General features: G+C 40.8%; 1 protein-coding gene across 14 annotated transcripts in view; it reads left to right on the forward strand.

The window, feature by feature from the left end:
* Positions 1–13,892, forward strand: part of KMT2C (lysine methyltransferase 2C) — a 191,397-nt gene that overhangs the window by 72,686 nt on the left and 104,819 nt on the right. For all 14 annotated transcript variants that reach the window (XM_068174789.1, XM_068174817.1, XM_068174796.1 and 11 more), the window contains 3 exons: positions 429–635; positions 4,494–4,633; positions 6,241–6,350. In XM_068174789.1, coding sequence (XP_068030890.1) covers positions 429–635; positions 4,494–4,633; positions 6,241–6,350 — 457 coding nt within the window. The remainder of the gene's footprint in view (positions 1–428; positions 636–4,493; positions 4,634–6,240; positions 6,351–13,892) is intronic.

Consider the following 13,892-nt stretch of genomic DNA (forward strand, 5'->3'; position numbering starts at 1 on the left):
CATGTTGGTAAACCTTTTAGTCTATAGTATTTACACATTGTGTTACACCTAAGCTGTATGTGCTTCCAGAAAGGTGTGTGTTTTGTAATGTTCCATGTGTTCTGTAACGTTTGGATGCCTTTTAGCAAGTATGTGTCTAGACACACATAATTTTGCAAATTCGAATCATTTGAATATAACATGGACATTTTTTTTTGTTTGCTTCGTTTATCAGGCAGTTTTGTGAACAGAAAAAAAGTTCTTTTAATGTAACTGTTAATTAGCTGTAAACAGTGTTTCTGAATGCTGAATTCTGATACCTGACAGCACATGGGAGCTTTTATTGTCTTGTTATAAAGGGTTAAATTAGCATGAAATTTGCTCTTTGATGGGGTATCCTCCACTGGTTTTCACCCCAATAAAGAAGTAATGATCTTCCTTTTTTACAGCGAACAACTCTGCGCCTTTTGTTACTGTGGAGAACGGAGCTCATTAGGACAAGGAGATTTAAAACAATTCGGTCCCACTCCTGGGTATGTTATCCCATGGAAAAACCAGCCTTTAAATAAGAGTGAAGCCAGCGACAGCACCGATGGAGCTTGTGAGAGAACTCCAAAGCAAAACTCAGTGCTGCGCAAACAGAGAGGCCAGAAGAAGTAAGTCTGTTCTAAAATAAATATGTAGATTTTTTCATTTTGCATGAAATTCCAGAAAGATCTTTACTAGTTCTGTATTACCATAGGCAACTAACTTGTATTTGTGTAAATGTGGGTTTTTAATATTAAAAAATGTTTGTAAGGAAAATCAACATGTACAAAAACCTAACTAAAACCAGAACTTCAGAGCAACCAACATGGGAGGGGTAAAGCAGTGGCTGTCTCTTCTGCTTTTGAAAAATGGGTTTGTTTCTTCCCCAAGTGAGAATCTTCACTCTGGAAGAACACAGATAAGAGACATAGCTACTGTAAAGCAGAGATGCACTTGTGATGCTGAAGTAAAAGTACACATGAAGGGTGGAGGAGGATGGACTTTTGACACTTCATGTGTTGTGTAGCCTGGAATAACAGGCAGCTTCTGCCCATTAGAGCCTCTTGTCTTGCTGTCCAGCACTGGCTCTTGCCCTGGTGCCAGTGCTTTCGAGGGCGCACAGCAGTGGTTCCTGCCCTGTGGGAGTGGGGTTTGCTGGCAGCTCTCCCAGACAGAGGGGTTTGGTCATGGTCCCCTGGCTTCTCAGAGGTTGTGAGAGATGGCAGGGGCATACCTGGCCCTGCCTGGAGGTTGCTCAGTGCATGGTGTGTCTGGCGAGGGCACTGGGATGGGACTGATCAGAGCCACGTCTTTGTGGGCGCGGGAGCCCTGTCACTGGGGCTTTGTGTTGACTCGGGTTCATTCAGGGTTGATGGTGAATGTGGGATCACTCAGGGCTGTCTGTGTGACAGAGGGGTGCAACCCTGGAGAAACATGAAGGGAGCCAGAGGCAATGCAGGGCCACAGGCCACGGCTACGGCATGGGCCGTGTGGGGTCGAGGGCACTGAGGGGCTGTGGGTGGTGTGGGGTCGAGGGCACTGAGGGGCTGTGGGTGGTGTGGGGTCGAGGGCAGTGAGGGGCAGTGGATGGTGCGGGGTTGAGGGCACTGAGGGGCAGTGGCTGGTAAGGGGTCGAGGGCACTGAGGGGCCGTGGGTGGTGCTGGTTGAGGGTAATGAGTGGCAGTGGATGGTGCGGGGTTGAGGGCGATGCTGGTGGTGCGGCATGGTGCGGGGTTGAGGGCCGTGCAGGATCAAGGGCGGTATGGGTGATATGGGGTTGAGGGCGGTGTGGGGCAGAGGGCAAGGCAGTGATGCCAGGATGGTGATGCCATACAGCGGTGCAGGGTGGTGATGTGGAGCTGCGGGTGGGGTGAGGGTGAGGATGAGGAGTCGGGGTTGGGATGGTGATCTGGGACCACGGGCGGGGCAGGGCAGTGGTGATGTGGGGCAGGGATGCGGGGTTGAGGGCAGGGTGATGATATGGGGCTGTGATCCGGGGTGGTGGTGATGTGGGGCAGGGATGGGGGGTTGAGGGCAGGGTGATGATGTGGGGCTGTGATCCAGGGCAGTGGTGATGTGGGGCAGGGATGGGGGGTGAGGATGTGGGGCTGTGATGCGGGGAGGTGGTAATGTGGGGCTGTGATCTGGGGAGGTGGTGATGTGGGATAGGGATGCGGGCAGTGGTGATGTGGGGCAGGGATGGGGGGTTGAGGGCCGGGTGATGATGTGGGGCTGTGATCCAGGGCAGTGGTGATGTGGGGCAGGGATGCGGGGTGATGATGTGGGGCTGTGATCCATGGCAGTGGTGATGTGGGGCAGGGATGCGGGGTTGAGGGCAGGGTGATGATGTGGGGCTGTGATCCAGGGCAGTGGTGATGTGGGGCAGGGATGGGGGATGATGATGTGGGGCTGTGATCCAGGGCAGTGGTGATGTGGGGCAGGGATGCGGGGTGATGATGTGGGGCTGTGATCCATGGCAGTGGTGATGTGGGGCAGGGATGGGGGGTTGAGGGCAGGGTGATGATGTGGGGCTGTGATCCAGGGCAGTGGTGATGTGGAGCAGGGATGCGGGGTGATGATGTGGGGCTGTGATCCAGGGCAGTGGTGATGTGGGGCAGGGATGCGGGGTGTTGATGCAGAGCCAAGGGCGGTGTGTGGCACAAACCGGGCATTGGGGGATCAGCTCCGTGCGCGGCCCGGCCGGGGAGGGAACAATGAGAACAATGAGGGAGGCGGCTGCCGGCTGTGCCAGAGTCCCCAAGTCAGACCTGTCCGTGGTGGTGCTGCTGCTGCAGAAGCTGCTCAGAGTGTTCCACACTCGCTGAGGTTGCTTGGGTGCACGCTGTACATTTTTGTCATCATGTTGGTGGTGGAAAAGTGCACATTGTATACTGCTGATATAGAAAAGTGGCTTTTCTTCAAGCTAATAAAAGTAGCACCCTCACCTCAGCCTGTATTCTATAGGTATATGAAGTATTTTCAGAGAAGTCTCTGGAAAGGGCGAGATTGCAGAATAAATTGAGAAGTTCTGTAAATTGATTGGTTTGATATTTTGAGAAAGCTTTCTGAAACAGGAAAATGCCTTGTCAGTTGACATTTAGTTTTTCTTAAAGATCCTTTAAGCTTCGGTGTTGTGAGTAGCAGTTTGGTGTTTAAGGAGGCTCCGCTGTCATGGGGTGAAGCACTGGCACAGGCTGCCCATAGTAGCTGTGGATGCTCCATCCCTGGAAGTGTCCAAGGCCAGGTTGGACAGGGCTTAGAGGAACCTCTGGGGTAGTGGAAGGTGTCCTTGCCCATTGTAGGAGGGTTGGAACGAGGTCTTTCCAACCCAAACCATTTGCATGTCCAATTGCAGTGGACATGAATGGTGTTCAGGAACGAGTTTTGTCAAACAGAACATAGGGCTTTGTTAAGGAGGTCAGAATTAATAGGTTTTGGAGTAGACTTCTTTTAAGATTTCTTGAGTGATGCAAGAGAGATGTTACTCTTTTGGAGTAGACTTCTTTGAAGATTTCTTGAGTGATACAAGAGAGATGTTACTCTTTTCCCCATAAACTAAGGGGTTTTAAAATGTATTTATAAATGTAATGGCTAAAGTAAAGTATGGTTTTCAGGAAAGCAGAGTTATCACAGATTAAAATTCCAGTGGTTACTGTATCTATTGACAAATGCATACAATTGAGTTATTAATAGCAGAGAGTAATCAAGTTCAAAGAACCTTAGTGGAAAATGCAGCACCACCTTTCCTACCAATTGTTGAGGCATCAGTGATCAGGTCTCTTATCAGTAGGCCTAAATGCACACCCTTAGATGTCCAAGATACTCTTTAGCCTGCAGGAAGTGAAGGCACAATTGTTGCTTCTGTTTTTCTTTAAATGCAGTAATCCGAGTTGTGTGGATTGTTTTGTGTTGAGATTAGAATTTGGGGAACAAATTAATAAAGTTATAAATTAGTACAATATAGTAGTCTTTATATCACTGCATTTTTTAATCCCCCCCGCCTTTCTTCCAGCTCACCTCCACCTTTTTTTTTTTTTTAAACATCTGATGGCATTGTATAAACATGTTTATTTCCAAACAGATTTTGAAGTCCTGGTCTTCTTTCTACCTTCCCCCCATAGCTGTAGTATTTTATCACCTCTGGATGTTGCTACCTCATTCTCAGTTCCAAGGGTTGGACAAATTTTAATATCAAACAGAATCAAACTTAAAGAAGTGTGTGTGTCCTGAAGAACTGGAAGGGAGCAGGCTTGTTTACTGAATAGCAGCTTTAACTGGAAACTGTTACTGGGGAAGGTGTTGGGATAAAATATAAGGAACACTTCTGTTTGTGTTGATTTTATCATATTAGGAAAATTTTATCACATTTTATCATAAGGAAAAAGTTGTACTCACTTGCCGTGAGTTTGGATCATTTGTGAGTATCTGACTAATTGAACAAGGAGTGTGGTCACTTCTGAGTTTGTTTTTCTGCTCCCTGCTGCAGATCTCGATCGAGTATAGCATCATGTACAAGTGTAAGCACCCAAACTGCTTCTGACGATCAGGTTGTCAAATTCTGGGATGAACTCAGTTTAGTTGGCTTACCAGATGACATTGATGTTCAAGCCTTATTTGAGCCAACAGGTAAGAACCATTGTTCTCCTCCTTTTTCTCCCTGTCCAGCAGCAGTGCAGTAGCCACAGTGACATGAGTGGAGTTTTGCAGCTGTTGGTTTTTTGTGCTGTGATGTTTGTCAGGTGTCTGATGGTGCTTCAGTAGCTTTTGCCCGTGTCAGGTTTTGTTTTTGTAGTCTTCTCTCCAGAAAAGAGAATCCTCAGCTGTGTGTGGGGAAATATTTGTAATCTGCTGCTGAGCTGGTGTTCAGGTAGTAATACCTTCAGTGCCGTGATTCTGTTTTGGGGTGAAAAGGGAAAAGGAATGAGGCGCAGCTTAATATAATTCTCAAAAATCTTAGTCCTATAGCGTTACTTGATCTCCTGCTGCAAATGTTATTGGAAACAGTGGAATAGAAGATTTAGAAGAGCAATAGAGGCCTAATACATGTGCATGTTTCCAGAATCTGCAGGTTTTCTGTCAGAAAAATGTGTGGTTTATCATCTGCTTTTTCATTTCAATTAAACTTTTCTAGTAATTAAGTTATTAATTACTTTTTCAGATGGCATCTGTATCCAAATGCTTTGATGCCAATAGTCCATTCACATATTTTGCTCCAAAAATTTGAAATACATTTATGTAATAATACAAAATGTCACTCTTTCATGAGTGTGGAAACTTATTTCAAGGTCTAATTAAAAAAAAAAATCCAGTGGTTTTGTTTGAATAGCTTTACTATAATGATTGTAGTTGGATGGGTGTGGATTTATCAATGTACATTTTTAAAATTGCTGTTATTTGTAAATGACTCTTCCCAAACCCATACAGAAATTTCTGGGATTTTTTTTTTTTTTTTGTAGCTTGAATTATTTAATTGGCTGATCCCTAAGTTCACCAGCTAGTATAAACCATCATTTCTAATTCCTGTTTAAAGCAGTCAGAGAATTCCTTTGGAAGTATACATCATTTGCATTGTTTTTTCCAGAATTGAATTAGAAACTTCCTGTAAGAGTTACCTGTTGAATTACACAAATTCTGGGTTTTTTTTGTTAGATAGGTGTATCTCTGTACTGTGTTTGTTGTACTGACACCATTTTCTCAGTCTTTTATATGAGTTTCTGTTCATGTTTTATTTTGAGCTTTTAAACACTGTGTGTAGACTTTTAAAAGTATCGTACCAGCATATTCTACATGAACATACAGATATCCAGTCCTTGGGAATCATAAATTAAGTGTACAAACTTAGGGATATGTTATCAACAGTGAAATATAAGGTCGAATGGAACTCTGTGTCACACAAGCACTGTGAATGTAGAATCAAAGTCAGAGAATGCTTTGCACCCAGTGCTATGATTACATGTTCAGGCACTTGAAAATTAGAAACAGATAAAAAAGGTGTGTTGTATTTATAAGAAAATTGCAGTGGTTTTAGTGTAACTGCAGTTACTGATAGTAACTGCAACATATTCAGTGTATGATAAGGTGGGTTTTCATTGTTGCAACAAGAAAAAAAGGGGGAGAAGATGTCTCTGTTATTTCTGGCAAGTATTTACTGCCAGAAGGGAGTTCCATACTCGGAGGAGAAGTGCTTGACAGAGCTGACCAACGCTGGCCCTTTGTCTCTCTGCACACACCAGGTCACTGCTGGGCTCATCACCGCTGTGCGGAGTGGTCTGTGGGAGTCTGCCAGACTGAAGAGCAGCTGTTGCTGAACGTGGACAAAGCTGTTGTCTCAGGGAGCACAGAAGTGAGTAAAAACACTTGAATGCTCAAGTCTGTAAGAGAACTGGGTGGGTAGGGTTGATAAAAAGACAAATGCAATAAAAAGTGTGACTAAAAATACCCACCTATGGATCTCTGAGCTCCCATTTATAATAAGGCTCCCTTGGGCAGATGCCGGTGCTAAAAACTTCAGTTGCAATTTATTAAAAAGTTTTATGGAGTTGCATGGAATATATCATTAATTAGTTTTGAGGTAACTAGAATGTAGGAAGAACTAGCCTGACCAAAACAAATTAGAGACAAAAGAAAGGTTGAGTTCAATTAGCAAATACTCTGGTAGGTAGCGGTAATATTTATTGTACCAGTTTATATCCTGAAATTATATAATGCAAATATAGTAAAAACAATTCTCAGTTACTTTCATGCCAGTTTCAAAAAGCAGGTTAGTATAAAAAAGCCAGTGTTTGCCACAAAAACTTATGTTGATGCTCTACATACTCACAGAAATACATAGATAAATACTTAATCTTTTAAATTGAAGTGATAATGTCTTTGGAAAAGTAAGTACCTTTGAAAAGGGTGAACTTGTTCTGGTGTCATATTCTGGTACCATTTTGAAATCTTGGAGATGTATTTCACATTGGTTTTGCCACATGTAGCTATATTTCTGGTCCTATTTAATAATGCCTGAGAGGGTTTTTTAATAATTGTATATTTTTTTTTATATTAAATCAGCCATGCTATCAACAAATATTTGTAATTTTTGGTGGTTTTCCCATGGTTATGCTTAGGCCTTTTTTCCCTTGAGTCTTCTTGCTCTTCATGCATTATAATAGGACAAAAAAATTTGGCTTAAGATACCAGTAGATGTTCTCCATCATTTGGACTAAAAAGATGCTTTACATCAGTCTTTCAACAGAAGCCATAGAATACAGCTTTCTTTGCACCTTCTTCTATTCATATTAAGTGACTGCTTTATTTTGAATAATTATTTAATTTCTGTGTTTCTGCTTTCAAAATAAGACTATTCAAAATGAGTGTACCTGACAGTATTAAGATCTAGATGAGCTTGAAAGTTTTAAAACATTTGTGTGTATGTGTAAAAACGACAGTAAAAATTGAAAGAATATTCAAATCTGAATACTTTCTTTTTAGTCTTGCTGCTGAAAGATTTTGCCCCCTTGTTTTTGGCTTGCAGTCATTTTGTGATCAGCTGATTCCTGTCTATAGTCATTTCTTTTAACAGAAATCCTGGTTGAGCTGTTCAAGTTCGTGTTTTGCTGTGTTGAATTTCATCCTGTTTCCGTTATTTCGTTACTTCTTTCTGTCCAGTACCTTTCTCCTTCCCTGTGCTCAGGGTGATGGTGCCTCACTCTTTTATGTCGTCAGTAAACGACATGTTTTATGTCGTCAGTACCTTTTAAAATTTTGCATAGAAGTTTACAATGGAATTATTTTACTACAGATTTTTTGGTGAATGAACATCTCTGGTGTTGCAGTTTCCGTTTCAACCGTCTTTTCATGTGCTGTACTGAATCTTCCCTACTGATCTTTTCAAATTCTGCAAGTAATGTTTAGACCCCCCCTGTTGCACATGTTTCATGGCAATGCAGAGAGAGGAGAGGAGTTTGAATCAAATGCCATTCTGTGTATTTTCCATTCATCCTTTGCTGAAGCCGTTGAGAAACTTTTTTTTGTGTAGTCCAGCAGTCAGGCAGTGAAGAATGATGCTGATTTGGTTGTTCTCTTTCATCCTTCTCGTGAAATCCCCAGGGAGAGCTGAGTAAAGGCACAACTGTGATTCTAGAAGAATAGCTAGATGGAATTTGTTTGCATTTTACTTTATTTATTTATTTTATTTTATTTTTTTAATAAGGACCAAACTCTTCTGTAGTTCTCTGTTCCTGACTACAGAGAAGTGTAGTGATTGCTCAAGGAGTTTGTGTGGAACTGGCTTGGAGCCCAAGTAATCCTGTGTTTGCTTGTGTCCAGGCTGTAGTGCTTGGTAATAATTTTAAACTTGTTACTAAGATTGAGAAGGCAGAAAAAAAGTATAAGGCCCCGGTTGTCCTGTGTGGTAGTGGAAAAGCTCATCTTTGTGTGAGTTATTTTTAAAAAGTTTAGAATGAAAGGTAAATTAATTAATTGAAAGTATGTGTTTCTGTTTGCAGCATCTTGTGCTTCTTTTCGGTTGGGCTTCTTTCTAATGGGATGTTCCTGCATTTTAAAAGAAAAATTTTGTTCAGATGTTCTGAAATCTTTTGGCCTTGCAAAGGCAACTATGTGCTCAGGGCATACAGAAAAATAGTTTAACTAAAACCAAGCTGTATGCTTTTTCCTCTGCTTGCCACCAAATTTGCTTTGGGTTTGTTGTTGTTTGCTTGGTAGGGGATTTCTGTCTTCTTGGAAGTCCTTTTGGCATGAGGAACTGGTTTGAGGTGTGGTCTGCAGCACTGCATCTTTCCTTTTCTGGGAAAGTACATTTTCTTTTCCTTCTGTTTATGTAAAAATGCGTATTTGAAGTGTAACGAATTTTTGATAATCCATTGGTTTAGGTATTTTAGTTTTTGGAAAGCATTTCAGGCCTGTTCTTACCTTGAGGAACTCTTTCATTTGTAAGCTGCATTCCTGTTTCTCATTAGTTAGGCTGCCTATTGTTTGCAAATCTGCTTTAACTGGATATGACAGTGTTTCTTATTACTGTGTTTACCAGTTGAGATGTCAATTTGGCTTCACTGAACTTGTGATTGCATTAGTAAAGCTTGTGTGGACATACTCCACTGACCTATTCCAAAATACATATTTTTATCCATTTTGGTTTTCTTCTGGGCTAGCTGAAGGTTTGAAACACAGCACTGCAGAGATCTCAGAGTTTCTGAATGTCTCACAAAATACCCTGCTTGGCGTGTCTTTCTTCTTCAGCTCTTTTGATTTGCTCATGGTGAAGGCCTGGCAAAGGCACCTGACCAGCTTGTTTCATGTACTTGTGTCTAGACAGTGGTGGATTCTTTGTCTTTCTTTCAAAGTCTGGGGTTTGCCATTCTTTACTATTCATGAGTGCGCAAACCTGCATCTCTGAAATGTTTGAAATCCCGTGTGTGGCGTTGGTTTGTGACAAGGGACAAAGAAAAGCTGGCATATACAGTCAGATCTGTGGTGGAGGTGCTTCAGTTCATCTCATTGCTTGTCTTGCTTATCTCAGCAAGGGAGAGTCGTGGCTTTTCTCAGAACTGCTCTCTAAGTTTAGGAGCTCATAAGGAAGAACTGGTGATCTTGATGGCAAACCTAGTGCCAGAGCTTTTCTCAGGATGATCCTAAGAATTCACCTCATTATCCTGGTACAGTGTGTAAGGTAGAGCTTCAACACCCCAGTGAGGCAGTGCCTTTCCCCCACTACTTCAGTAGCATTTCATGGGGTTTGGGAGTTATTTTGTTTCAAGGTTTGAAAGAAAATAACTCTTCAAAATGTCAATGGGGGAGGAGAGAAAAGTTCCAGTAATTAGTTTGATCCAAATCTTAATTTTCTTGCATTCATAAGATAAGAATATACTGTTTTGCTCAGTATATAAGCATGGTAAAGAAGCTGTCATATTGTCAGCTTCAGGAAGATGGACTTTATTGGTGTTTCTACAGATATTTAGTGTAAGATGCAAAACCAGTGTGAATTGTAGACTTAATAAGACAAATTAAGCAAAAGAATCTGATCAAACAGAAATTTGAGATTTTTCCCTGGAAAAAATACAATAGATGTGGACAAGTGGAGTTTACAGCTTCTTTTTGTATTTTTGGTTTCAGTTTTACACTTTTGTAACTCTCCAGCTTTCTGATATTTGGAAATATGAACTTACATTATCATGTAAAATGTAGAGGCCTTTAAGACTTGAGTTTGTTCAGCTTTTAACAAGACTGGTTTCTGAAATAGTGGTTCCCATAATATTTTCAGGTATTTAAAATAATACTTCCTAATTTTGATGTTTATTTTGCATGTATTGAGTAGGTTGCTGTTTGTTTGTCTGCAGTCAGCCGAGGAAAATTAAAGTTTGCCAATTACCTACCTTACATTGTCTAGCCATAGCTAGCTCTGTATGCTACAGAGTCCCAAATAAGGTGGACTGCTTTTTGTCCCCCAGTATGTAGATAGCTCAATTCAGAAAGTAAATTTAAGTAGATAATGTATTTAAACTACTTTTGAACATCTACTAGTAATATTTAAACTACTTTTTGAACTTAACACAAGAAAGAAATGCAAGGGTAACTTTCCCAGCCAGCTTTCTCTTCTGATAAAATGTAGGAAGCAGTTTCCAAGTTTGGGAGAGTTTGTCAAGGACATAAAAGTCAAAGAAAACAGTGCTTCTGGAAATCAAGGAGGAGGTTCCTATCTGCTTGAAGGCTGAATAGGAGAAACATGATAGTAATGAAAAGTCTATTTTAAATTCTTTGCTCAAGACTTGATGCCTACCATGCTAGATCAGAAATAAATAAGTTGAGGGGAAAGATGGGGAAAATGTTTACACATCTTTTAAAACTGTCCATATTTTGAATGTATCTTCACCCCTTAATCTCAGTGCTCTTCTCATCTTGCTGAAAATTGTCCTTGTTTTTCATGGTATGTGTATTTTATTTCTGTTGCTTCAAGTTGAAAACTAGTTTGGCTAAAATGATAACTTCCTTTTCTTGTTCCTTGTATGTAAAAGTGAGCATCAGCATCCTAATGTACTGTTCACTTCATATACTCAGGAGGACTGTACCCATTTAACCACACTAGTTTTTAATTTGGTTTTACTTTTTGTTGAGAAAAACTGTGTGAGAAATGGCTTAGATGACAGAATCTTGAATGTAGGGATGGTGTTGGCTTTGTGTATGTCAGAACCCAGCTGAACAGAGCATGGATGTGATGTGGGGTTTTTCTAGATAGAGTGCAGAATTTGCAGCTCTTTGATGCTTTAAAAGCTCCCTTCTTCCTTTTTCATTATTGGAAGAATGACTAATTCTTAAATCCAGAGAAAAATGCAGGAAGAGAATGTAATATATTATAATTTATATGATTTCTAGGTAGTGTCCCCTGTATTTGCCCATTTTTCAAAGATGAGCTTTGTAACATGAAACTAAATGAGCACCTCTGATATTCAGAAGTTCCTTTCTCAACCCTTGAGGTTTTTATGGTGCTTTTGCACACAGCAGGCACTTGGCTTCTCCTCATCTCCCTTCACTACAGCTTGGGAGGGACTACCTGGCTGCTCTTGGGAGTGGCTTTATGATTTTATCTTACTGAGTTTTTTTTTCCTGTAGTTGCTTTTGTCCTGCAGCTGAGGAAGTACTGCAGGAAGTTTTCTTCCATTTACATCTACTTTTTTTTTTTTTTTTTAATGGATTGCTGTCTCTTAGAGAACTCCAGCACAGAAATTGCTAGAGAAAGACTGGAGGAATAGTGACATACGTGTCACCAAGAAGACACTTGCATGTGCTTTTGGTCAGTTTGGTAGTTTCATTCAGTTGCTGGCATGTTCTAGACATACTGTAACAGCTCAGCAATGAGGGCCATGGACTATTGAAGTTTTCCATGAATTTCCCTGTTGTTACTTGGAGTTTTTCTAGAGCTCTCTAGCCATTTCCCTGCTGATGAGGATAAGCATTGTTTTTAAAGGACATTACTGACTGGGGGTAAAACTTTAGGGATAGTTTAACACTGTAAATTACCTTCCTTGATTTACTCTCTTCCGTAATGGTTTGGATTTTGGTCACTTAAAGCCAGATCCTTGTTGTCTTGAAGAATGTGAATTGTTCTTAGAGCTTACAAATGACATCAGAAAGCCTGTGTCAGTTGTTTTATAGCTGTATTTCCCAAGTTCTGGAAAGCAGCTGTGGTATCTTTAAATTATCATAGTTGGCTCTGATTTACATGCGTAATTTTGTACACCATAAATGATGTCATTAGAGCTTTGGTAAATCTGTTCAGGTTAAAGAGCTGCCATGGGACCTCTGTGTGTTCAGATTTTTTGCAGGTCCAGCAGTTTGAGAACAGATATTTGATAGTTAGTGAGATCTACAGCATAATTCTCATTGGCACTGTCAAGTGAACAATGATTAAAGTATTCTTTCATTTGAACCAGAAGAAGCTTTGCTGTAACAAGAGCGTTGCTCATTTGAGCTCACGGAATCACAGAATGATTTGGCTTGGAAGGGACATTAAAGATCACCCAGTTCCACCTCCCTTGCCATGGGCAGGGGCACCTTCCAGCCAGGTTGCTCGAAGCTCCATGGCTTCAAACAGAAAGAGAGTAGATTTAAACTGTGTTTAGAAGCAATTCTTTCCTGTGAGGGGGGGTGAGGGTTGGGACAGGTTGCCCAGAGAAACTGGGGGTGCCCCATCCCTGGAAGTGTTCGAGGCTGGGTTGGATGGAGCTTTGGGCAGCCTGGTCTGGTGGAAAGTGTCCCTGCACATGGCAGGGGGTTGGAACTGATGATCCCTAATGTCCCTTCTAACCCAAATCATTCTTTGACTCTGTGAATCCGTTTTTTCTTCTTCAGTGAAACATAGAACAGAAAAATGTAAATTAAGTTCTGACAGAAAAGTTTTGTTACCTATCAAAACACAGCACCTTTGAAGCTACAGACTTAAGGACTCAGCTTTCAAAACATGGTTTCCATTTCTCCAGTTGTCTGATAGACCACATTTTCTAGAACAAAATAAAATACATTTTTCTAAATCCCTGCTGGCATTTAAAACAATGAAGTATTAGTTAAAACTGAGTAAATGCGAATTAAGAGCTTTGAGATTCTTTTCTTCTAGTACATTTTTATAATTATTTTTGGCACTGAAATTATGGCTGCCTTGGGATATAATTAGACTCCATGCTCGTATGTGCATCTTCAGTGGTGTATTTAAAAGTTTGTAAGGATTACTATAAACTAGACTGGTCTGTCTGAATAGTTATTGTCATTAAGTAAGAGGCAGTAACACATGGGAAATATGTGGCTGAAGTAAAGGCTAAACACATCTGATGATTGAAGGGGTCTGGAAATAATTTTAATTTTGAATTTTCTGTTTATTGAGAAAAAAACCCTTCACTCATTTTCCTAGTCTTTCTGAGAATACTTTGATACTTGGCGAGGTCTGGGTACATGGCTGAGGGAGAGGTTGTTAGTAAGGGTTAATTGTTGCAATATAATTGAGGTTTATTGAGTGAAGAGCTGGTGTGTTTTTTCTTTCCCCCACGTTTTGTTAGATGGATTGATACTTCAGATTTGTACTGTGTGGTGTGAGATACTCTGTTATAATTAAGTAACTTTCCAAGTCAGCCAGCCAGCAGAAAAAAGCAAAGGCGTACAAAGCTGCAGTATTAAACTGAATGTAATTAAAAACTTGTTTCTAAAATAATCTGAGCAATATTAGGTTTTTCCCCAGCCAATTTTAATTTAAAATAAATACAGAATTTTGAAGTAATTTTCCCATAACTAAAAATTTTATTATTAACATTCCAGTAAAACCAGTACTATGCTTCAGCCTGTTAAGGTCTTTGGGATTTTTACAAGTGGAAACGTTTATTAGGAATATGAAGAAATACTT

This window comes from Anomalospiza imberbis, chromosome 1 (genome assembly GCF_031753505.1).
Source record: "Anomalospiza imberbis isolate Cuckoo-Finch-1a 21T00152 chromosome 1, ASM3175350v1, whole genome shotgun sequence".
Lineage (NCBI taxonomy): Eukaryota > Metazoa > Chordata > Aves > Passeriformes > Viduidae > Anomalospiza > Anomalospiza imberbis.